Source organism: Podarcis liolepis (genome assembly GCF_965112155.1).
Source record: "Podarcis liolepis genome assembly, chromosome: 3".
Classification (NCBI taxonomy): domain Eukaryota; kingdom Metazoa; phylum Chordata; class Lepidosauria; order Squamata; family Lacertidae; genus Podarcis; species Podarcis liolepis.
This window is the reverse complement of record NC_139557.1, coordinates 124,188,835-124,213,838: the sequence shown is the minus strand read 5'-3', so window position 1 is coordinate 124,213,838 and position 25,004 is coordinate 124,188,835. Positions and strand designations below refer to the sequence as shown.

Here is a 25,004-nt window from a genome sequence, read left to right as displayed (position 1 = left end):
CAGGATCCTTGACAGATGACCATCCAGCCTCTGCTTCCCACTGTCTAACAGCTCTTAGTGTCAGAAGGTTCTTCCTGATCTTTAGTCAGAATCTCCCTTCTTCTAACCTGAAGCCATGGGTTCGAGTCTTACCTCCCAGAGCAGGTGAAAACAAGATTGTTCCCTCATCCATGGGACAACCCATGAGATATTTGAAGATGGCTGTCCTATCTCATCTCAATCTCCTAATTTCCAAGCTAAACATACCCAGTTCCTTCAACCGTTCCTCATCAGGCTTGGTTTCCAGACCCTTGATCCTCTGGGTCGCCCTCCTCTGCACACCTTCTAGCTTGTCAACAACCTTCTTAAATTGTGGTGCCCAGAACTGGACACAGTATTCCAGGTGTGGTCTGACCAAGGCAGAATAGAGTGGGACTATTCCTTCCCTTGAACTGGACACTAGACTTCTGTGGATGCAGCCTAGAATAGCATCAGGTTTTTTTGGTTAGGCTTGTGGTCCACCAACACCCCTAGATCCTTTTCACATGTGCTACTGGCAAGCAAGGGACACGGGTGGAGCTGTGGGTTAAACCACAGAGGCTAGGACTTAGAATCATAGAATCATAGAATCATAGAGTTGGAAGAGACCCCAAGGGCCATCGAGTCCAACCCCCTGCCAAGCAGGAAACACCACCAGAGCACTCCTGACATATGGTTGTCAAGCCTCTGCTTAAAGACCTCCAAAGTAGGAGACTCCACCACACTCCTTGGCAGCAAATTCCACTGTCAAACAGCTCTTACTGTCAGGAAGTTCTTCCGAATGTTTAGGTGAAATCTTCTTTCTTGTAGTTTGGATCCATTGCTCCGTGTCCGCTTCTCTGGAGCAGCAGAAAACAACCTTTCTCCCTCCTCTATGTGACATCCTTTTATATATTTGAACATGGCTATCATATCACCCCTTAACCTCCTCTTCTCCAGGCTAAACATGCCCAGCTCCCTTAGCCGTTCCTCATAAGGCATCGTTTCCAGGCCTTTGACCATTTTGGTTGCCCTCCTCTGGACACGTTCCAGTTTGTCAGTGTCCTTCTTGAACTGTGGTGCCCAGAACTGGACACATTACTCCAGGTACTTGCCGTTCAGAAGGTCGGTGGTTCGAATCCCCATGACAGGGTGAGCTCCCATTGCTCAGTCCCTGCTCCTGCCAATCTAGCAGTTCGAAAGCATGTCAAAGTGCAAGTAGATAAATAGGTACCACTCCGGCGGGAAGGTAAACAACATTTCTGTGCACTGCTCTGGTTCACCAGAAGCGGCTTAGTCATGCTGGTCACATGACCCGGAAGCTGTGCGCCGGCTCCCTTGGCCAGTGAAGCAAGATGAGCGCCGCAACCCCAGAGTCGGCCATGACTGGACCTAATGGTCAGGGGTCCCTTTACCTTTACCTTACTGGCAAGCAAAGTTCCCCCCTGTTCTATATTTGTGCCCCTTCTTCTTCCATCTCCTGGCTGACCCTCTTCTTCCTCCCAGGTGGTCTCGGGGGAGTTCAGCGAGGACAGCGAGGTGTACAACTTCACTCTGCACGCTGGGGACGAGCTGACGCTCATGGGCCAGGCCGAGATCCTGTGTGCGAAAGCCGCCAAGGAGAAGTCGCGCTTTAACACGTTGCTGCGGAAGCTGGGCAAGGCGGGTGTCGCTGGCGGAGGCACCGCGGCCGGTGGTGGCGCCAGCAGTGGTGCCGGCGGCGGGGGCAGCCGCCCGCTGAAGGGCAAGATGCCCTGCCTGATCTGCATGAACCACCGCACCAACGAGAGCCTCAGTTTGCCCTTCCAGTGCAAGGGGCGCTTCAGTACCCGCTCCCCGCTGGAGATTCAGATGCAGGAGGGCGAGCACACCATCCGCAGCATCATCGAGAAGGTGCGGCTGCCCGTCAACGTGACGGTACCCACCCGGCCCCCGCGCAACCCCTACGACCTCCACGCCATCCGCGAGGGCCACTGCTACAAGCTGCTCAGCATCATCTCCAAGACGGTGGTCCTCTGCTGCATACTGCGCAGGGATGCCGTGGCGCCCTTCCACTTCCTCCTGCTGACGGACATGCCCCGCTTCCTCCTCCCCGAGGGGGCGCTGTGGGGCGGAGGGGACGCCCGCCTGGAGAAACTCCTCCGCGAGAGTGCCGCCCTCTGCCAGGAGTGCTTCGACCCCAACGAATACTCCAAGGCGGTGCGCGAGGCCAAGGCGGACCTGGCGGAGGAGTGCGCCAGTCCCCGGCGCGTCCGCCTCTGCCTCCAGGGCTATGCCCGCGACGAACTGGCGCATTCCTTCCAGCGCCTCTCGCTCTGCCTCTATAGCACCTCCGGGGGTACCCGCCAGGACCCCGCCTCTGGGGGGAGGAGCCAGAGGACGCTCCTCCCTTCCCGCCAGGACCACCACGAGGCCCTCTTCCCGGACGCCCCGGACGCCGAGCGGGAATACACAACCCCCGACTGGACCGAGCCAGCCTTCCGGGCTCCGGAACTGCCCTACGAGGAGCTGTGGACCAACCAGAACCGCGGGAGCTACGCCGAGCCCAGCGGAAAGCCGGCCGGCTTTGAGAGCGCCAACCCGGGCCAGAGAGACCTCATCTCCTTCGCCGGACTCGCCTCGCCCCTGGGGTCCCCGCCGCCGTGCCGCCAGGGCCTGCTAGGGGAGGAGCCTGCGGGAGATGCTCCGCCCCCGGTCCCGCCCAAGTCTGAAGCGGTGAGGGATGCCTCAGGCGACCGGGAAAGGGGATGTGGAGGAGCTTGATTGGATCGGTTTGGGGACACAGGCGCGGGGGGCGTTGACGACCCGCGGGGACATATCTGGAATACAGTGGACGCTTGGGTCCCAAACGTGATCTGTGCGGGATGCACATTCGCAACTTGCAGCGTTCACAACCCGCATTGCTGCATCTGTGCACTTGCAGGTTGTGATTCAGCGCTTCTGCGCATACGCAAAGCACGATTTTAGCGGTTCTGCGCATGCACGAGCGCCAAAACCCAGGAGTAACCGGTTCCGGTGCTTCTGGGCTTGGTGCAGTGTGCAACCTGAAAACGCACAACCTGAAGCGTCTGTAACCCGAGGTATGACTGTACTGCTTTCGGAAGGAGTGTCCAGGCGGAATTTGGCAAAATGTCTGGGAAAATCCAGACGTGTGGCAACCCATCCAGACAGTGTTGTTTTTGCTGATCTCTCTTAAAAATAATTCAAAAACATCGATAATTTTTTACTATTATTATTATTATTATTATCAGCGATTTTTGTGTCTGGATTTTCGCATTTCGAAATATGGCAACCCTAAACATACCAAGAAAGGGGAGCAGTTCAGAAGTTCGGGCTGCCTGCTCCGTGTGGTTGCGGCGCCTTTTTGAGATTGACCGATTTGAGGTCTGCCTGCAAAAGTGTTAGGCTGTAAGATTTTGGGTTGGGGCAGCTCTGGAGTCTCCCCCCCCCCCCAGCTGTCCTGCTAAGCTTTGCTTATGGCTAGCATTGGGGTTTTTGGCTAGAGAAGGTTCCATATCTGGAGAGTCAAGTTTTAGGATGAAATGACAGATTGCACAGAATTTGCCTCCCTGCAGTGAAAATGGCGGAGCCCCAGCCCCTGGCCGGCTGCTTCCCTGCCTCCCATCCCTGGCTGCTACTGGTCCAAGATCTTAGCAGTTGTGCGGAAAACCCAAAGAGGGGTTTTGCTTACCTGCACTTCAGTTCAGTGCGTAAGATTAGGTTTTTGCAAGGCAGAGATGCAGAACAACCAGAAATCCTCTTGGATTTGGGGGAATTAATCAGAACACAATATGATCGGGCGAAGGGGTGGGTGACCCCTGAGTTTCCCTCCCAAGGCAAATGCAGCGAGGGGCTTTTAGGGATGAGTGGCTGAATGTGTATTTAATCAGTTCCCCCCCAAACTGAGCTCCGACAGTGACAGTAAACCCAGCCGGAGGGTGGGTTTGTGTGGAGACTTGCAGAGGAAAACTGGCCACATCTGCTAAGCCTCTTCTGCAAATGCCCCTTTCTGCCCACCCAGCCGCCACTGGCATTCATCTTTGGGGGCATGCCTCTTTCTTAAAGTTGCCCCTCCCATTGGGACTCTTTCTGTGCCCCCATTTAGAGGTGTGTGTTCTGCCCTTCCAATCGCTATGGTCTTGGCTTCCAGCTGTCTATCACCACTGCAGAAAATGGATGAATCTCTTTCTCTCCATCTTTTCCAGGTGAGGGAGGAGTGCCGCCTTCTTGTCGCGCCCCCAGTTCCACCCCGGGGTGGCCATGCGCCAGCCTCTTCCAGCCCTCCGGTGCCCCTGCGTTTCCCAAAGCTCCAGGGAGCTGCTTCTCCCAGCTCCAGCCTCTCCTACTACTCGCCTGGACTGCGTGATGGGTAAGTTGCTTCCCAAGGGGGGGGGGGCGGGCTGAGGACCCTGGGCTTCTCCCCTCCTCCCAGAGGCCGTGGCTTCTCAGTTGAAGCCACGCAAGTGCTCCATGCTCCAGAGTGCTCTCATTCTCTGTCTTCCTTCGTGTAAGTTTTCGACACGAAGGAAAGCCTGGTTATGAACCCAACAAGGTCTTGAACCAGCCACCTGCCAGAGGTTCTGGACTACAATGCCCATGAGCAACAGCTGACATGGCCAGTGCTCAGGAATGCTGGGAGTTGTAGTCCCCCCAAAAAAGGCTAATGCTATTTTCGGCTGAATCAATAGAAGTCTCATGTCCAGATCAAGGGAAGGAATAATCCCACTTTATTCTGCCTTGGAGAGACCACACCTGGAATACTGTGTCCAATTCTGGGCAGCACAATTTAAGAAGGATGTTGACAAGCTGGAAGGTGTGCAGAGGAGGGAGACCAAGGGGATCAAGGGTCTGGAAACTAAGCCTTATGAGGAACGGTGGAAGGAGTTGGGAATGCTTAGCCTGGAGAAGAGGATATGAGAGCCATCTTCAAATACCGTACTTTTCCGTGTTTTTTTTACTCTAAAATAAGGTTCAAAATTGGGGCTCATCTTATACACGGATAGTATCTTCCCCCCATTTTCTTAAATCGGAGTCCCCAAAAACAGGAGGAGTCTTATACATGGGGGTGTCTTATAGACAGAAAAATACGGTATCTCAAGGGAAGAGGGAGCAAGCTTGTATTCTCCTGCTCCAATCTAATGACTACAAGTTACAACGCAGGAGATTCTGAGTGAACATCAGGAAGAACTTTCTGACGGCAAGAGCTTTTCAACACTGGAACAGTCTCCCTTGGGAGCTGGTAGGGCTCTCCTTCCTTGGAGGTTTGTAAGCAGAGGTTGGCTGGCCACCTGTTGAGCGTTCTTCATCTGTGGTTCCTGCATTGCAGGGGGCTGGACTACATGACCCTCGGGGGTCCCTTCCAACTCTATGATGGGCAGCAGGTTGGTGCCGGCTGCTTTAAATGAAGCACTGAGTCAGGTGTTGGGACTTCATGGGCATGTGGGGAGAGTCACCTGGTCCTGGGTCATCAGGCTGCTGAGGGCACGATCTAGGATTGGTGAAAGCTGACTGCCAGGAAAGCTGGTTCTCCTCTTGTTCACCTTAATAAATAATAATAATATTTTTATTTATTTATACCCCACCCTTCCCGGTTCAGAAAACCGGGCTCAGGGCGACTAACAACAAATTTAAAACACTTAATTGATGCAACAAAAAAAACAGTATAAAATACAGTATAAGACGTGAATAACAATAAATTCAGAATTCAAGAATCAATTTAGGGGGAAGATCCATCCAATAAACATTAGATGGTCACCCGGGCTAGCTGGCTAAGTTAGTCCTTGGCACAAAAGCGCCCCCACGTGGCCACAGACTTGGGCTCCTGAGAACTTTCTCTGCCGGAAAGTTGCCACTAAGTTTGCTTCTGGAGGTGCAAAAATCCCGGTGCTAAAAATATTGCTGCAGGGTTTGGAAAGATGCTGGACTTTTTCTGTCTGGATGTTGGAAAACTGTGCTGGCTTTCAAGCTTTGCAAAAAGGGGAAACAGCAGCAGGTGACCCTGGAAGAATTCCTGAGACCTTCAGTTCTGTAAGTGAGCCTGTCTATCCTGCTGGGCCTTGAAGACAAGGCGTAGCCAGGAATTATTTTGTGGGGGGCGCAGGACTTTTGTTAGCAGAACTGACATGATTGGTCAGTCAGTTAAGTATTTCAATTGTTTTACTTGATGAGGGAAGCATACTTTTGGTTCTGGGTGCCTGCTAGTTCATAGAATCATAGACTCCTGGAATTGTTTCCGAGCACAATTCAAAGTGTTGGTGCTGACCTTTAAAGCCCTAAACGGCCTTGGTCCAGTATATCTGAAGGAGCGTCTCCACCCCCATCGTTCAGCCTGGACACTGAGATCCAGCGCCGAGGGCCTTCTGGCAGTTCCATCCCTGCGTGAAGAGAAGTTACAGGGAACCAGGCAGAGGGCCTTCTCGGTAGTGGCGCCCGCCCTGTGGAACGCCCTTCCAGCAGATGTCAAAGCGATAAACAACTACCTGACATTCAGAAGACATCTTAAGGCAGCCCTGTTCAGGGAAGTTTTTAATGTGTGATATTTTATTGTATTTTTGGTTTCTATGGAAGCTGCCCAGAGTGGCTGGGGAGGCCCAGCCAGATGGGCGGGGTATAAATAATAAATTATTATTATTATTATTATTATTATTATTATTATTATTATTATTATTATTATTACTATTATTATTATTATTAAAACAAGTCTTGTGGCTTCCTGTGCCTTCTGCAAAGGGAACTTCTGACTGGCTAACATTTTGGAGTGAGTGTGTAAAGGCAGTCTAGAACAGTGGCATAGCGTGGGGGTTGCCGGGGGGCTCTGGGTGCAGAATTGTGGGGTGTGTGTGCAAACCACACACCCTCTGACCCCTGCAGAGATCCCTGAGTTTGCTCCGCCTCTGACTTCTGCACTCCCTTCTCCTCTCCTCTCCCAGGTCGAGGCCGCAGAGTGGCAGCTGTTCTCCATCTCCCGACTCCTACTCCTTGTACTGCTACCCCTGCACCTGGGGAGACTGCAAAGCGGGGGAGTCCTCCGGCCGCCCGCTGGCCAGCCCCCCGGCCCAGTCTCAAGCCCAGGGCTCCTCGTGGTCGGATCCGTGGCCGTACAGCGACCTGAGCGTGGCCACAGGGAGGCCCACTCCGCTGCTGGCGGGCAGCGACACCAGCGCCCTCAAGAGCTACCGCAGCTGCCCTCGCCTGAAGCCTCCCCAGGCGCCCCAGAAACGCTTTGCCCCCTTTGGGGCGCTCAACCCTTTCTCAAACCCAGCCTCCTCCGAGTGGCTGGAGCCCCTCGAGTGGCAGAAGACCTCTTCCCCCGAGACCTTTGACCCCTTTGAGGGCACCGCTGCTTCCTCCTCCTCCTCCCCGGAGGGCGAGCCCCGCTACAGCCCCGTGCCCCCGCCCCGCCCTGCCAAGCAGGCCTTCGAGCCCCCCGAGCATGTCCCCCTCCGGACGCCCCTGCCGCCCTCCGTCACCTGTGGCACAGAATTGGGTGCCGCCACCCGCCTCTACCTGGCCCCGGGGGTCATCGAGGTGCCCCCCGCCCGGCTCAGCGGGGACGGCTCTCCCTGGCAGCCCCCAGCCGACTTGTCCGCCCTGTCTCTGGAAGAGGTCTCTCGCTGCCTGCGTTTCATCGGGCTCTCGGAGGACGTGGTGAGCTTCTTTGCGCGGGAGCGCATTGATGGCAGCATCTTCGTGCAGCTGACGGAGGAGATTCTGAGCGAGGACTTCCGCCTCACCAAGCTCCAGGTCAAGAAGATCATGCAGTTCATCAAGGGCTGGCGCCCCAAGATCTAGAACCGGGTGGGGTGGGAGGAGGAGCCTGGGAGGTCCGCAGGGGCTGGACCTGCAGGCGAAGGGGGTCGCTTTGCCTGGCAATGTGGGGAGAGGCCTCTGGATCTGTCGCAAGAGGGCAGTGGTGCTGGAGCACTTTGCGAGAGGGTCTCCCCCACCCCCAAGAGCGCTGGTGGGCAGAGAGTAGCTGGAGGGAGGGCTGGATGGGTGAGCCTGAAGCATAAACCCAGTGGAAAAGGAAGGAAGGAGCCAGGAGGTTAAACGGTGGAACTCACTGCTGCAGGATGGCTTTCAAAGAGGATTAGACAAATCCAGGGAGGAGAAGGCAATCGATGGGAGGGCTCTGCTCTGCCCCCATGCTTAAGAGGCAGCAATGCTTCTGAATGCAAGTTGCTGGGAGCCACAGGCGGGAAGAGGGCTTGTGTTCGAATCCTGCGTATGGGGCTCCCATGAGGGCATCAGGCTGGCCACTGGGAGAAGAGGTTGCTGGACTGGCTGGGTGATCGGCCTGATCCAGCAGGCTCTTCTGTTGATGACGAAGGGTCTGAAGGAGACCTACGAGTGTTTTGGGCGACTCTGTCTGCCCTGGCCCAGCGCTAGCGCATTGGCCATTCCTGCATGTGGTGTCCGGTTGTCCAGTGTGGAGGAAAAGAAAGCAGTGCAAAAGTGGGCTGGGAGGAGAGTCGTGATGCCACCCCCATTTCTCACCAACGGAAGCCCCTCTGAGCCGCACAGCTCCCATTTTTATTCCAGCAAACAGGCCCCTCTTAGATCTGTCTCATTGCTGTGAGGCTGCCAGTTTGAAAGATGAGGCAGACGGGAGCCAGGGAGCTTTTCTGCGCATGGGAAACCGAGGCAGCCGGCGACTGTGGTGCTGGCCCCCTCCCCAAGCGAGGGGTCTTGTGGGAGGCAGTGCTTTAGGTCTACAGCGCGAGGGGCCTGCCCTCCAGCATCCGCTGCCCCACGGAGCCAGAGCCTCTCCACCCCAGCTGGTATAGCGGTGGGAGCTTCTTGTGGTTCGTCTAGGGCCCCTGTCATCATTATTTATGAAATTAGCACACTATGCTTCAGCAAGAGACCACAGGGCAGTATTCAGCCTAGAACACTAAATACGTAATAGTAAAAAAAAAGAGAGCAATACCTTCCCACAACTGAAAAGGCCATAGATTTAACAGCCTGGGAGAAGAGTAATGTTTTTGCCTGGCACCTAAAGATCTGTAGTGAAAGCACCAGGCGAGCTTCCCTGGGGAGAGCAGTCCTGATGGGGAGCCACTGCAGAAAAGGCTCCGTTCTCGTGTTGCTGCTCTCCGGACAGTTCTAGCGGAGGAGGAACACAAAGAAGGACCTCAGAGGACAATTGCTTTTTCCTACAGCTTTTTCTGAGTATTCCATTTTGGAATGCTGGCAAGGTGAGCACTTACCTGCCTGAATGCAATGTATGGGGGAATCTTGTTGCCTATGGAAGGGCAGCAAGCTTAGAAAGTTCCTGTCTTGAAAGAGGTGCCTTTGCTTGACGTTTGATGGGGGATTCAGCAAAAACTGCCCTCGTGGATTTGGCTGCATTGCACGGAACACTGAAGCTGCCCCTCTCGTGCCTTCACCACACAGCCACTGCCCCCCCCACCTTTTAAAGCATGTCTCCATTGCCGTGAGCTCTAGAAGCTTAAAGAAAGTATGAGTGGCAAATTCTCAGCTACAAACTCTACGCTTGGGCAGTGCAACTGCAGATGCACACAGTTCAAGAATTCCTCAGCAACTCCTTCATTTGCCCACGGAGAGGTTTGGGGGTATTTGCTGACTGCGTCAATTTATTTTCTCCTATACCAAGAAAAAAGCACACCAAGAACTCTGGCCGGTATAAGTTTCAGTAGTGGGAGTGGTCCCTACTCACAAATCAAATGTGGAAAATAACAGGATATATTTATACGAATTTTTCAAACTTACACGACCCCTTAAAAATTAGGTAAGGAACCAAATGTTGTATAATACTGTTTTATGACTGTTTTATAATTTATGATAATTTAGAATTTGAATGTATTTTCATGTAATGTTTGATGCTTCCAGCTGATGAAGGTGAATACATCGAAACAGGGCCCTGTCCTGGCTTCTGATCCATAACTGACTTCTGCTCAATGATTGAAACTAAGACCTTCACATCAAATCTACGGACTAGCATGAACTTATCTCTACTCATAAACTCTTCTCTCTAATTCTGTAACGAATTATTGTGTTATACATATCCTTGTGAGTTTGAGTTTGTAATCTCTATTTGAGTTTGTAATCCTTGTCAGAATACATACTTTTGAACGGAATAGTTTTTGTTACAATTGAGTATTGATTTGTGAGTAGGGACCACTCCCACTATTGAAACTTATACTGGCCAGAGTTCTTGGTGTGCTTTTTTCTTGGTATATTTAATAACAAGAACTCCATTTTATTTAACGTTAATTTATTTTTATACATCTTTATCAACGACTTGGATGATGGACTCAAGGGCATCCTGATCAAATTTGCAGATGACACCAAACTGGGAGGGGTGGCTAACACCCCAGAGGACAGGATCACACTTCAAAACGACCTTGACAGATTAGAGAACTGGGCAAAAACAAACAAGATGAATTTTAACAGGGAGAAATGTAAAGTTTTGCACTTGGGCAAAAAAAATGAGAGGCACAAATACAAGATGGGGGACACCTGGCTTGAGAGCAGTACATGTGAAAAGGATCTAGGAGTCTTGGTTGACCACAAACTTGACATGAGCCAACAGTGTGACGCGGCAGCTAAAAAAGCCAATGCAATTCTGGGCCTCATCAATAGGAGTATAGCATCTAGATCAAGGGAAGTAATAGTGCCACTGTATTCTGCTCTGGTCAGACCTCACCTGGAGTACTGTGTCCAGTTCTGGGCACCACAGTTCAAGAAGGACACTGACAAACTGGAACGTGTCCAGAGGAGGGCAACCAAAATGGTCAAAGGCCTGGAAACGCTGCCTTATGAGGAACGGCTAAGGGAGCTGGGCATGTTTAGCCTGGAGAAGAGGAGGTTAAGGGGTGATATGATAGCCATGTTCAAATATATAAAAGGATGTCACATAGAGGAGGGAGAAAGGTTGTTTTCTGCTGCTCCAGAGAAGCGGACACGGAGCAATGGATCCAAACTACAAGAAAGAAGATTCCACCTAAACATTAGGAAGAACTTCCTGACAGTAAGAGCTGTTTGACAGTGGAATTTGCTGCCAAGGAGTGTGGTGGAGTCTCCTCCTTTGGAGGTCTTTAAGCAGAGGCTTGACAACCATATGTCAGGAGTGCTCTGATGGTGTTTCCTGCTTGGCAGGGGGTTGGACTCAATGGCCCTTGTGGTCTCTTCCAACTCTATGATTCTATGATTCTATTTGCTCCTGCCACGAGGCAGCCAGAGTCCAGCACGCCCCGCCCTGGGAAGGGGGCAGCTCACTAATGGCACTTTAGCACAACCTGTGGGCAGCTGGGTTGTTTTCATCCCAAGCGCCTCTTGTGAGCTGGTATGTTTCACTAATCCAGCCCTGTGGTTCAGCTCTGCTGCCTCCCAGCAGACACTCTCCACATCGCTCCCCCAAGAGTGCCGTGACTTATTCCTGTAACTTTTTAGTAGAGGACGACTTCGGGGTTCAAGCCTGGAGGCCTGCAGAACGCTCGTCTTCATTTCGACTTTAGCCACTGCCGTAGTCAAATAAATCAGTTTATTTAAGAAACCATGTTGTGCTCGGGATGTGATTGTTTAATCAGATTGCTTTAGAATACCGGGTGCCGCACCAGCTATATTTGCGAGGGTTGGGGGGGTGTGTGTGAAGGAGAAATGGGGACTGGCAGTGGGGCAGCCCAGGTACAGTCCCTGCCAGGGGCATAGTGTGGGGGGTGTCAGGGGGGCTGCACAATTTTTGAGGGGGCACAAACCAGGTGCCAAGGCAGTATGGCTCCTCTCCATCCACGAAGGGCCATGTCGGGTGGCCAGTCTCCCACATGAAGGCGGCTCAGCACGTCGTCGTCCCCCTTGCTCTGGTAGGAATGGCTTCGCCCTGGCACCATTGGCAGTGGGCGCTGGGCTGGAGCCTCCCTGGTACATGTGTGACCCCCCTGCCTGTCCCGGGGCACTGGCAATCAACGCTACACCACTGGTCCCCGCCAGCAGGATCTGCATCGGATGTGGGGGGCAGAGACCTCCTGGAGAGCTGCTGCAAGGGGGAGTCCACAGTGCGAAGCTGAACAGAGATGGGGTAGAGCGTTGATAGAGGCGGCACCTTGGACACATATCCTGATGGCAAAGACTTCTGAGTTCCCCCCTGGCCATTTAAGCCTTGGCAGCTGGAGATCTGCAGGAGCCCAGGGACAGCTGGAGGCTGGCAGAAGTGGATGGGGCCCCATAGCGGTGGGAAAACAGGACGCAGAGCTGCCTGGCCAGCGTGGTGACCCTAGGTGGGGAGGAACCCTATGAGTTGGGTAAGGAGTCACAGCAACCATCTTGCCATAGCCCCCCCCCATTGCCATTATGATGTGTTGCAGCCAAGCGGGGGGGGGGCGAGGGAGAAAGGGCAGCCATCCGCACCCTCCCCACAAGAGCACAGCGCAATTCGCACTCGGATCTGCTTTGTCTACCCCCCTAGTTCCCAAGTACTGCAGACCTCCTGTTTTTCAAAAGCCAAGACATGAACCCCCTTGCTTTTGAAAATATTGATATATCTATGGCAGTTTTTGTCAGACCTGATGAAGAGGTTATATTTTCTGAGAATCCTCCGGAAAAACAATCTCTCAAAAGACCTGCTGATGGCATTTTACCATTGTACTGTGGAGAGTGTATTAACTTATGGTCTGTGTGTGTGGTTTGGGGGCTGCACGGTCAGGGGGAAAACAATGCTGTCCAGGGTTGTAAAGACTGCGGAGAGAATAACTGGGTGCACTCTTCCCACCCTGGATCAAACCTACACTTCCAGGTGCCATAAGAAAGCTGCAGAGATAGCGCAGAATAGTGCGCACCCCGGAAATGATCTCTTTCAGCTTCTGCCTCCTAGAAGAAGGTCCAGGGTTATAAAGACCAGGACTAGCCGCCAGAGAAACGGTGTCTACCAAATGCAATTCTGGTTTTAAACGAAGTATAAGGAGTCTCTATAGGAGTATACTGTATTTTAAAATGGGGTTTCAGAGTTTTTAGGGGTTTTAGAATGTCTTATGCAGATTTCGTTGTGGGACAATGACAATAAAGATATTGTATCGTATCGTAATGTGAATGGTGCCATGGACTCCCTGGGAGGTTTAGGCAGACCCCTTGGGGAACCCCTGGCGCTCCCCACTGAAGACGGCGTTCCTGCAGGGCAGGGCGGGTGGCCTAGATGACACTCTGGGTCACCCCCCCTCTAATTCCAGGGACGCTCACCAAATCAAAGCACTCTGGTCAAAAGGAGAAATTCAAAAAATTAGAATTATCGTGGAAAAGTTCCCTTATTTCCATAATCTAACTTGAAAGGTGAAAGTAATATATGAGATAGACTTGTGACATGCCAAGCGAGATATGTCAAGCCTTGATTTGTTATCATTGCAATGATCATGGTGTACAGCTTATGAAAACCCCAAATTAACAATCTCAGAAAATTAGAATATTCAAGGAAATCAGCAAAACAAGGATTGCAAATTGAGCAAGATTGGGCCTCTGAGAAGTCGAAGCATATCTCGCTTTGCATGTCATGAGTCGATCTCATGTATGAGTTTCACCTTTCAAGTTGAATTACTGAAATAAATGAACTTTTCCATGATATTCTAATTTTTTGAGTTTCACCTGTATGCTGATGGGACTTCTCTGCAGCTCCCGTTTGGAGGTGAAAATTCAGCCACAAATAAACCACAAATAAATAAATTCAGCCACAAATAAATGACCAGAGCTCACCCACAGAACAAGACACTGGGGTTTTATTGTTAAGGGTTCTTTGGGCAGGCCAGTCCTGGGCCCACAATCAGCTGCCGTTGGCCCGAGACCCAAAGCCGGTGGCAGGCTTGGTGGGGCGCCAGGCTGAGGCCGGGCAGAGAAGACCCTGGATTAATCGGAGGCTGACCTTCGGCCTGACGAGGGGGTTGGAGCTGCGGTTGGGGAGACAGTGCCTGCGCGGCTAAGGCACTTGTAGGGTTAAGACCCACAACCCCCTGAGCTACAGGCGGGAGACTCTCCTGCAGGCCTCCTGCCTCCCCCCGCCTTTCCCGGGGGTCGGACGGACGGTGGCGCCAGAGGCACGTTCACTTGTGGAACTTCTTGCCGGAGTCCTTGGCGTGGTCCAGCAGCAATTGGCAGGGCGTGAACTGGATCCCGTAGACGTCCTCATACTTCCTCATGCGGTCTACCAGCCGCTGGGCCCCGTAGTAGTCTGCGTACCGGAAGGGACCTGCAGTGAAAGATTGGGGGGGGGATTAATAGTCATAGGGGGAGGCGAGCTCCTACTTTGTTCTTATATCTGTATTTCAAGTTCGATTTGGCAAACCTCCCCTGGAAAGACTAATGTTTGGTGCAACCTGTCTGAGAAAATTAATGAGCAAACACCGAGATTCTATTTCGCCGGAACTGAGAGAAGATGGCGTCTGCCACCCGAGAAGGACTTTTGGGTGGATTCAGCATAAATACCAGCGTGTGAGGACATATGACAAATAAAAGACTTACCAGTTGCAAAAGAAAAAGAAAAAAGGGAGAGTCATACAAAGTTCACACAGAAGCATATTATTGCTCATTTCAGCTCGCCTGTGGAAACAACTCAGAGGCTATGAAAGAAGAAGGATAGTAACAAGAAGGTTTAAAGAAAGGACTAGTGGACACTCAAAGCAGCAGAAATATGAGATGATTGGACCCCACTGAACTTGAAGCATGGGAACCCCCAACAAAAAATTATAATTTGGCAAAATATTTGGACTTTATGATATGTATTTGTACAATTTGGAATATTCAATGTGATTGGATTGGATTGTTAAAATGGAAAACTTAAAATAAATTATTATTAAAGAAAGATTTGGGGGGGGGTTAAGCAAGGTCTCCTGAGCAAGTGGGGACCCCCGCCGCCCGCAGAGGGCTCTCCCCAGAACTGCAAATGTCCTTGCAGAGCCAACGGCTACAAGGTGCAAGACCTCCTCTCCCATAGGGGAACAGGGGAAGGGGGGCAGGGGAGACTCCCCATCTTGGTCACTGGAACAACTGGGCAACTAGACAGCCGGCCTCCCCCCACCCCCAGTTTCTCCCCAGGGATCAAGGCATTTCCATGTGGCTGCTTCAAAAATCCTTCATGCCAGCAAAAAGGACTGCCCTTTTTGGGAGACCCGTTTAGGGAAGCTTTTAATGTTTGATCTTTTATCGACTTTTTAATATTCTGTTTTTTGAATTCTGGTGCTGGAGGAGACTCTTGAGAGTCCCATGGACTGAAAGGAGATCAAACCTCTCCATTCTGAAAGAAATCAGCCCTGAGTGCTCACTGGAAGGACAGATCCTGAAGCTGAGGCTCCAGTACTTTGGCCACCTCATGAGAAGAGAAGACTCCCTGGAAAAGACCCTGATGTTGGGAAAGATGGAGGGCACAAGGAGAAGGGGATGACAGAGGACAAGATGGTGAGACAGTGTTCTGGAAGCTACCAGTTTGAAGAACCTGCGGGAGGCAGTGGAAGACAGGAGGGCCTGGCGTGCTCTGGTCCAGGGGGTCACGAAGAGTCGGACACGACTAAACAACAATATTCTGTTGGGAGCCATGCCCAGAGTGGCTGGGGAAACCCAGCCAGATGGATGGGCTACAAATAAATTATTATTATTATTATTGGGAGTGGGCAGAAGGCAACCTCTGCAGCCAACCCCAAGCTAGCAGCTGAGATAAGGCAACCCTGTTAGCGCCAAGGCTGCTGCTCTCAGGCCCTGGTCAAAGATATATTGACTCATTTTTGCAGCGCAGAGTTAACCTATGGAACTCCCTCCCACAGGAAGCTCTGGTGGCCACCAACCTGGATGGCTTTAAAAGAAGACTGGACAAATTCAAGGAGGAAGAAAGGGCTATTGATGGCCACTAGCCAGGAAGGCTGTTTTGGCTCCATGGTCAGAATCAGCAATGTTTCTTCATCAAAGCTGCATTCTTGCACTCAAATCCTCCTTGCTGGCGTCCCAGAATGGGCACCTGGTCAGCCACTGTGAGAACAGGATGAGGGACCAAATGGCCTGTTGTCCTGACCCAGCAGGCTCTTCTTAAGCCGGCCAGTTTCCCTCTGAATGGTAGACAGCCTAGCTGAGGACGAGGGAGCTGACTGACGATACGCATTTAGCAGAAGCACGAAGGCGATCCTGGGCCTTCTTACCTCCCAGGCAGGGGGGGAAGCCCAGCCCGAAGACAGCCCCGATGTCCCCCTCCACGGGGTTGCTGAGGATGCCCTCTTGCAGGGTCAGGACCGCCTCGTTCACAAACCTGGACACCAGGCGCATCTGGATGTCTTCCTCCGAGGAGCTGGAGAGAGAGAGGGAGCGCAGAGACGGCCGTCAATGCAGGAATAAATGTCCAACTCCTGGTGGTTTAAACAAGGACAACCAAAGAGCTCTCCTCTCCCACCCCCAAATTCGTTTTCCAAAATGAAGGGTGGGGACCAGAAATGGATTTGTGTGAGAGAAGACTGTCAAGATGGTCCTGGAAACAAAGACCCTGGGCTGAGCAGTGCTACTCTAGTCCTGAACCACGATACTGAATCCTACCCACTTCTGCACCTGGGTCCAGTTAGAGAACTCCGGGGAGGTAGAAGAAGAAGAGTTTGGATTTGATATCCCGCTTTATCACTACCCGAAGGAGTCTCAAAGCGGCTCACAATCTCCTTTTCCCTTCCTCCCCCACAACAAACACTCTGTGAGGTGAGTGGGGCTGAGAGAATGTGGAGGAGCGGAGACGGGAACTCGGTTCCCCAGATTACGAGTCCACCGCTCTTAACCAATACACCACACTGGCTCTAATCATTTAATCACACTCTAATCACTCTAGCATTTTAGTAAACTAAGGTTTTAGGTGACATCCATGTGCAGTGCAATCGCATCTCAGGCAGCGGTTCGGTCGCAAGGGTTTCGCACAGACACGGGAAAAGCACATAACTGGATGCTCAGAACTGCCCCATGGCTTGTGGGTGAGGTGGAGTGCACTCCCGGATCTCAAGCCTTGAGGAAGCCTTGCCCATTAAGTAAAGCAGGCAGCTTAAAAGCTCTTTTTTGCACCAGGTAACCCCGAGGGGACCTGGTGCGAAGAAAGCTCTCAAGCTCTCAACCTTGCCTGGATTTAACTTGCACAGTCCCAACCAGTCTGCCTCTGACCGTGTATGGCTGAAATCGCGCATGTCAAACACACATGAAGATGTGATTGCACCGTTTTGCTTTCTTCAAGGAAGTCTTCAAGTGATTTAGCACCAAGTAAATATATATGTGTGGGTGGCGCTGTGGGTTAAACCACAGAGCCTAGGACTTGCCGATCAGAAGGTTGGCGGTTCGAATCCCTGCAACGGGGTGAGCTCCCTTTGCTCGGTCCCTGCTCCTGCCAACCTAGCCGTTCAAAAGCACACCAGCGCAAGTAGATAAATAGGTACCGCTCCGGCGGGAAGGTAAACGCGTTTCCGTGCGCTGCTCTGGTTCTCCAGGAGCGGCTTAGTCATGCTGGCCACATGACCCGGAAGCTGTCTGCGGACAAACGCTGGCTCCCTCGGCCAGCAAAGCGAGATGAGCGCCGCAACCCCAGAGTCGGCCACAACTGGACCTAATGGTCAGGGGTCCCTTTACCTTTAAATATATATGTCTGGAAGACCTCCGATAGGACAGGGCGGGACTGGGAGAGGTGCCTTCTTGACCCGACAGTTTGGAGAGCTGCTGCCAGCCAGAGTGGACAGAACTAGCCAAGATAGACTGCTGCCCAACTCAGAATTAAGCCAGCTGCGCCTGTTGGTTTGCAGTTGGGGAACTAGGGCAGACCAGCATCCTGGGCCTTCATTCCGCAGCTCTGGCCTCTTCCTCACTCAGGAAGGCCTTCCTTTTTTTGAACTTACACTTCTGGCTTGGCGGCCACTTTGAACCTCTCCAAGATTTCGTCCATGCCGGTGTTGACGTTCCGGTTCTTCACGCCTTCCTGGTAAAGGTAGAAGCCCTTCCCTGCTTTGCGGCCTGCGAAAGAAGTTGCACAGAGGTGTAAAGGGGTGAGGAGCAGTTGGGCAGCCCCCTCTGCTCCGGAATGGAAAGAAGTGAAATGGCTCAGGACCGCAAAATCTCAAGGACTTCCTCTCCCCTTATGAACCTACCTGGACCCTGAAATCATCTTCTGAGGCTCTCCTTTGTGTGCCTCCTCCTCGAGGGGTTCGGAGGGTGGCAACACGAGAGCAGGGCCTTCTCTGAAGTGGCTCCCCATCTATGGAATGCTCTCCCCAGGGAAGTTCACCTGGCGCCTTCATTATACACCTTTGGGCACCAGGCAAAAATGTTAATCAACATCCTATACCCTTTAAAAGGCGGCTTTTGGGGGTGTATTGGATTATTTTTATTTTTGATGTTATATATGTGGTTTTTATTGTGAACTGCCCCGAGACCTCTGGGTATGGGGTGGTATACCAATTCAATAAATGAATGAATGAATGAAGAAGTGTGTGGCAGAGGAAGGAGGAGGTGAGAGTCTGGGGACCTCCTCCCACAGCCATTGATTCCAGGCTTGTTTGCAGAATGAAAGACTGAACCCAGAGACTGGGAGCCAGTTCAGAAGCTTTCGTATTGTGTGTTTGAAATGCATCTCTGTTTCTTTGCTGTAAGTCACTTTGAGCATGATTTTTTTTGGTGGAAAAGCGGCATACAAACAAAACGAATGAGAGGCAGCGACTAGCTCCCAAACACACCCAGGGAGCTTCACGGCTGTGTGGAGATTTGAACCCGGGTCTCTCCCAGGTCCCAGTTCAACACCCTAATGGCCCTTTGCCGCTGTTAGGATATAGTTCCAGTCTACCTTAAAAGGGTACAGGCATGACTGTTGTGTGTCACACGCCTGTTTACTTCCAGCACAGGTTTGCTGGGAACTTCCATTGTACGTTGCTTTTGCTATGCAGTGGTACCTCGCAAGACGAAAAACGCGCAAGACGAAAAACGCGCAAGACGAAAGGGTTTTTCGTTTTTTGAGTTGCTTTGCAAGACGAATTTCCCTATGGGCTTGCTTCGCAAGACGAAAAACGAAAACGTCTTGCAAGTTTGTTTCCTTTTTCTTAAAACCGTTAATACCCTATGGGAAACCGTGCTTCGCAAGGCGAAAAATTCGCAAGACGAAAAAACTCGCGGAACGAATTAATTTCGTCTTGCAAGGCACCACTGTATTGCTGTTTTGCTGGACATGAAGGCAAGCAGACATGTTTTTCCCTTTGTTCCTGAACTATGCTGAATAAATGCTGTAAATATGCTTGCACATTTCTCTGTCCGCCTCTTCTGCTGTGTGATGATTTACACTCTCTGCTGACAGAGCGTGCACGGGTCTCTAAACGTATCTGAGGCTCGTGTCGCTGACTGATGCTGTTCCAAGGGAGACCGGCTGCCAGCCGGTGGCTGGAGCCAGCTGGGGGCCTGACTGATGCCCCCGTCTTCCCGGCAGTATCCCAACAGCCGCTCGACGGTTGCCCAGTGTGGCGACTGGGTGAGACCGATGTGGTCACGACACCCAGGTGCCCAGGATTTGTTCTGCCCCGTTTGCCCGGAAGAAGTTTGTTCCCCAAACGGAAGCAAGGAGGGTGTGCTGGTTCCTCGCCTGCTGTCGATACGCAAGTTTCCAGAAATAACAATAATAATAATAATTTATTATTTGTACCCTGCCCATCTGGCTGGGTTTCCCCAGCCACTCTGGGCGGCTTCCATAGAAACCAAAAAACACTAAAATATCATACATTAAAAACTTCCCTGAACAGGGCTGCCTTAAGATGTCTTCTGAATGTCAGGTAGTTGTTTATCGTTTTGACATCTGATGGGAGGGTGTTCCACATGGCGGGCGCCACTACCGAAAAGGCCCTCTGCCTGGTTCCCTGTAGCTTTGCTTCTCGCAATGAGGGAACCGCCAGAAGGCCCTCAGCGCTGGACCTCAGCGTCCGGGCAGAACGATGGGGGTGGAGACGCTCCTTCAGGTATACTGGGCCGAGGCCGTTTAGGGCTTTAAAGGTCAACACCAGCACTTTGAATTGTGCTCGGAAACGTACTGGGAGCCAATGTAGGTCTTTCAAGACCAGTGTTATGTGGTCTCTGTGGCCGCTCCCAGTCACCAGTCTAGCTGCCGCATTCTGGATTAGTTGTAGTTTCTGGGTCACCTTCAAAGGTAGCCCCACGTAAAGCGCATTGCAGTAGTCCAAGCGGGAGATAACTAGAGCATGCACCACTCTGGCAAGACAGTCTGCGGGCAGGTAGGGTCTCATCCTGCATACCAGATGGAGCTGGTAAACAGCTGCCCTGGACACAGAATTGACCTGCGCCTCCAGAAAGAGGCCGTCGCTCAGACACTCACCCAGAAAGCCCTTGTCCACCATGGCCTTCATCAGCTCCACGTTGCCCCCTTTGAAGCGCTCGCCAAAGGCCTTGCCCAGGTCCTCTGCCACGTGCGTGGCCACGTCAACGCCCACCTCGTCGATCAGCGTGGCAGCTCCGACGGGGAAGCCAAAGCCAGTGGACATGGCGTCCACCTTCTTGGCGTCGTTGCCTTCCTGCAAGGGAGAGAGAGGTGGGTCAGCGGCGGGTGGAAAGCAGGGGGCGCTTGGGGAGGCACTGCTGCCGGTGACGGGGCGGAGGGGTGGGGGAACGACCGGGGAAGGGCGAGAGGAGGGCCAGGAAGGGCCCGTCCCATAAGGACAAAAGAGGAGTTTGCAGCTGGATCAGGCCAGGGGCCCATCTAGTCCGGGGGTCTATTCCCACACTGGCCACCCTGACGCCCCAGAGGGAAACCTGTCCTTAACCTTCAACATCAGTGGATGTCTGTGATGTTTGGTCTTATGAGAGAGGGAGATATAATAATCATAAAATAAAAATTTATTATTTATACCCCGCCCATCTGGCTGGGCTTCCCCAGCCACTCTGGGCGGCTTCCAACACAATATTAAAATAAAGTAATGCATCAAACATTAAAAGCTTCCCTAAACAGGGCTGCCTTCAGATGTCTTCTAAAAGTTTGGTATTTATTTTTCTCTTCGACATCTTGTGGGAGGGCGTTCCACAGGGCGGGCGCCACCACCGAGAAGGCCCTCTGCCTGGTTCCCTGTAGCTTTGCTTCTTGCAATGAGGGAACCGCCAGAAGGCCCTTGGCACTGGACCTCAGTGTCTGGGCCGAACGAAAGATAAACCTTTCTGCATCCACTTTCTCCATGTCAGGCATAATTTTGTCCCGTGAACCGCCCTGAGATCTTGCGATAGGGGCGGTATGTAAACCTAATAAATAATAATAAAATAACTTCTATTGTTTCCCCTCTCATTTGCCTTTCCTCTCAACCACAAAGTTGGCGGCCGTCCCTAACTCCTGTGGAAGTGAGTTCCGCAGGTTAACTAGCATCGTTTAACCGCTTCATCCACGAAAGACACCTCACAGGCCCACAGGGCCAAGTGGGGGCTCTCCGGGAGGGGTCTCCTCTGCCTGGATTCAGAGCTTCTCGGGGCAGTGAAGGCTGGGGGCGGAGGAATGGGCCAAGGAAACCAAAATTTGAAAAACATCTTCATGTATGCGACAACGGCCGTGAGAGTTCTGGTAGCACAAGGATGGAAGACTGAAGAAACCCCAACTAAAGAATCATGGCAAGAAAAATTGATGGACTATGCAGAACTGGCAAAACTGACATATAAGCTACGGGACAAGGATAACTGTGACTTTAAAGATGAATGGGAACCCTTTACAAAGTATTTGAAGACGCAACAAAGCGAACTGGACTCCTTGGCAGGTTTTGAATAAACATTCACAAACCTTTTATTGATAATAATTAGCTAAAAAGTTTTGAGGATCTATACAACTTTGTAACATGCAGAAAACAGCAGTCTCAGAGAAACCAAAGACCGGAACTGAGGGAAGTCGGGGGGTTGGGGTGGGTGGGTTTTGTGTGGGAGGGGGAAGTGAGGAAAAATGGGGGGAAAACAAGGATGATATGTTTTTGGATAATGTGTCTTGTTATAATTTTGAATAAAAAAGAAAAAAGGAAACCAAATGCAACAGCCCCAGTGGCTGTGCTGAGCCCAGCTGTTTGCAAGTCTTGAAGTGCAGAGGCTCCCCCCATCCACCATATCTCCCCAAGAGCACCCTTAGGAAGATGCTCCAGAAACCCCACCCTTGGCAAGCAACACCCACCTGGAGGACTCGGACGATTTCGGCCAACATGGGTGCGAGACACCTGGTTGTGTAGAAGCCCGGGCCGTCCTGTAGGGGGGAAGCAGGAAGATGAAGCCAGGAAGGGTTGTAGCAAGAAGAAAGCGCCAGGCCCAATCCCCAGGTGCCCCGCCTAAAACACCGGATAGCTGCTGCCAGTCAGTGTAGATGGATGGAGCTAGATGGAGCAATGCTGATGGCCAAGTCTGCCAAGGAGGGCAGGGCAGCAGAGACTCTGCCCACCTGCAGGACACTAGTCTTGCTAGATGCAGAACCATCTGCTCCCGACACATGGGGGGGACGGGACTGTCAGCTATTGACAGTGGCAATCAATATTAACAATAAAAGAATTATCTTAAACACATTTGTTATTCAGCTTTGTTGCAGGGATTTATGTATAGGTTTTTTTTGGGGGGGGGTTGCCCCTCCAGCAGATGTCATGCACATGCAGCCCACATGCAGCCCACTACCAAAAGTCACTTTTGTGACTTTTGTGATTTGTCCCCACAAAACACTTCATCACAGTTTCTTCCTATCTATTCAAAGGGCCTCTGCTGCACGATACCAAATGTAAGAATTCACTGCTAAATGTATCTATGTACTGGCTCACAGGGAAAACTTCAGAAACTCGTCTAGACCTGTGAGCTCAGCTCCTCAGCAGCCCCTATGCCTGAGGGATAATCCCTGGCATCCTGATACCTGAGTGCCAGACAGGTAGCCATTCCAGAAATAACAAACCCAGATGAAGACAAAAGGGTGCAATGAACTTGGCTGGGAAACAGGGAAATGTAAAGATCTCTTTTGTTCCACTTGATGGATGTTTGGTGGAGGGCAAGAGGAACCATGGGGCAGGGTCCAGGATGCTCAGATTCCTGCCACCAGACCTCCCCTTTCATGATGTAACCTTGACGTACGAGTGGTGTAGTTGGGGGGGTGTAACATGGGGATTATAGGGACGCAGGTGGCGCCTTGGGTTAAACCACAGAGCCTAGGACTTGCTGATCAGAAGGTTGATGTACAATATATTCTTCAACACGTTTCCATTCCTTTCTTAATTTTTGTTTTTGTTGCAATCTGATTGATGCTGTCATCTTGGCTAGTTCAATATATTTGCAAAATTTGATTTGCCACTCTGAGATTGAAGGAGTCTCCTGACTCTTCCCATTTTTGGCCACCAGTATTCTAGCGGCCTTTTCTTCTTGCAAAGATGTCCCACAAGGCAGCGGAGGTTTAGGGTCAGGGTCTTCCTTCTCCTAGATGGGCTGCCTTCCCGGGTAATTCCACAAAATAGACGAACTAGATCTGGCAATACCAGCTTTTCAAGGTCTGATTGTCCTTTACACCTCAAGTGCCTCCTAGCAAGCCCCCTCGGAATTGGAAGGAGACACTACCACCCCCTTCTGGAATCGCTGGTCTAGCCTCTGCCCTTCGTGACCCAGCTGGAAACTGTTCCCGGAAAACCAAAACAGAGCTCACCTTCACGACAATGATGACCTTCCCTTGCTTGAGGCCCACGGCGACTGCAGCGGCTGCCGTGTCCGGGGACGTTTTGTCTGTGGTGATGATCTCAAGGAGCTGCATCTTGTCGACGGGGGAAAAATAGTGCATCCCAATCACCTGGAGGACCAAGACAGGTAAGGTCAGGGCGGGATGCAAACCAGTGTGGTGTAATAAATAATAATAATAATAATAATAATAATAATAATAATAATAATAATTTATACACTGCCCTCCCCAGCCAAGACCGGGCTCAGGGCGGCTAACACCAGGTATAAAAACAATTGATTAAAATACAACTTAAAAACAAGATTAAAATACAACATTAAAATGCAGCCTCATTTCAGTAGGAACTCAAATCAAAAACTTTTTTGGGGATGAAAACGTCAAGTCTTCACCAAGGCCAACTATCCAGACTGGTCCTACATGGGCCAGAAAAAAGCCAGGGAAGGCCCCAAACAGGAGTTCCATCACAGGAGGAGAAAGGAAAAAAGAGAGGGAGGGAATCAAATTGGCTCCAAGCCGAAGGCCAGGCGGAACAACTCTATCTTACAGGCCCTGTGGAAAGAAATCAGATCCTGCAGGGCCCTGGTCTCATGAGACAGAGCGTTCCACCAGGCCGGGGCCAGTGTTGAGAAGACCCTGGCTCTGGTTGAGGCTAATCTGACTTCCTTAGGGCCCGGGACCTCTAGGGTGTTGCTATTTATGGACCTTAAGCTCCTCTGCGGGGCATACAGGGAGAGACAGTCCCGTAGGTACAAGGGTCCTAGGCCATGTTGGAGAGCTGGCAGGGACCAGGGTTCAGATCCTCCTACTCAGCCACGAGGCTCACTGGGCGTGACCTTGGGACGATCACTCTCTCTCAGCCTAGCCTACCTCACAGGATTGTGGTGAGAATAAAATGGGGAGGAGACGAACGTACACCACCTGGAGCTCCTTGGAGGAAAGGTGGGATAAAAATGCAATGGGTGGATGGATGATGTATGGCGTTGGTCGGCAAACTAAGACCCGCGGGCCGGATCAGGCCCAATTGCCTTCTAAATCTGGCCCGTGGACGGTCCAGGAATTGCCAGCGCGTGCATCGCCAGTGCGCGGGTTTTTTCTCTCTCCCTCCCTCTCCTGGCAGCGGCGCCTCCTCCCTCCCTCCTCCTGGCTTCCTGCCCTGCCTAGAGAAGGAAGGGGGCTGGGCTTTGTTGGTGCCAGCCCTTCTCCGGAGTCCTTTGGGCGCTGCTCATCTTCCCACCGCCACCGCCACCACCAGCCCCTGCCACTCGCAAGACACAGTAGCCACAGATGGCTGAGTGCCCTTCTCGAGCGGCTGCCATTTAAAGCAGCCCTTCTCTGGAGCCCTTTCAGGCACCGC

General features: G+C 51.8%; 2 protein-coding genes across 3 annotated transcripts in view; one reads left to right on the top strand and one right to left on the bottom strand.

Moving 5' to 3' along the window:
* GAREM2 (GRB2 associated regulator of MAPK1 subtype 2) overlaps window positions 1–8,488 on the top strand; it is a 30,643-nt gene extending 22,155 nt beyond the window's left edge. For both annotated transcript variants that reach the window (XM_083494303.1, XM_083494304.1), the window contains exons 4-6: window positions 1,504–2,712; window positions 4,203–4,366; window positions 6,927–8,488. In XM_083494303.1, coding sequence (XP_083350429.1) covers window positions 1,504–2,712; window positions 4,203–4,366; window positions 6,927–7,788 — 2,235 coding nt within the window. In that variant the 3' untranslated portion in view covers window positions 7,789–8,488. The remainder of the gene's footprint in view (window positions 1–1,503; window positions 2,713–4,202; window positions 4,367–6,926) is intronic.
* Window positions 8,489–13,703: 5,215 nt separating this feature from the next.
* The window catches only part of HADHA (hydroxyacyl-CoA dehydrogenase trifunctional multienzyme complex subunit alpha), a 35,282-nt gene continuing 23,981 nt past the window's right edge, over window positions 13,704–25,004 (bottom strand). Inside the window, exons 15-20 of the mRNA XM_083494427.1 lie at window positions 23,621–23,761; window positions 22,127–22,195; window positions 20,309–20,504; window positions 17,838–17,952; window positions 16,125–16,270; window positions 13,704–14,188 (exon numbers count right to left, since the gene is read on the bottom strand). Of these exons, the coding sequence (XP_083350553.1) occupies window positions 14,043–14,188; window positions 16,125–16,270; window positions 17,838–17,952; window positions 20,309–20,504; window positions 22,127–22,195; window positions 23,621–23,761 (813 nt within the window). The 3' untranslated portion in view covers window positions 13,704–14,042. The remainder of the gene's footprint in view (window positions 14,189–16,124; window positions 16,271–17,837; window positions 17,953–20,308; window positions 20,505–22,126; window positions 22,196–23,620; window positions 23,762–25,004) is intronic.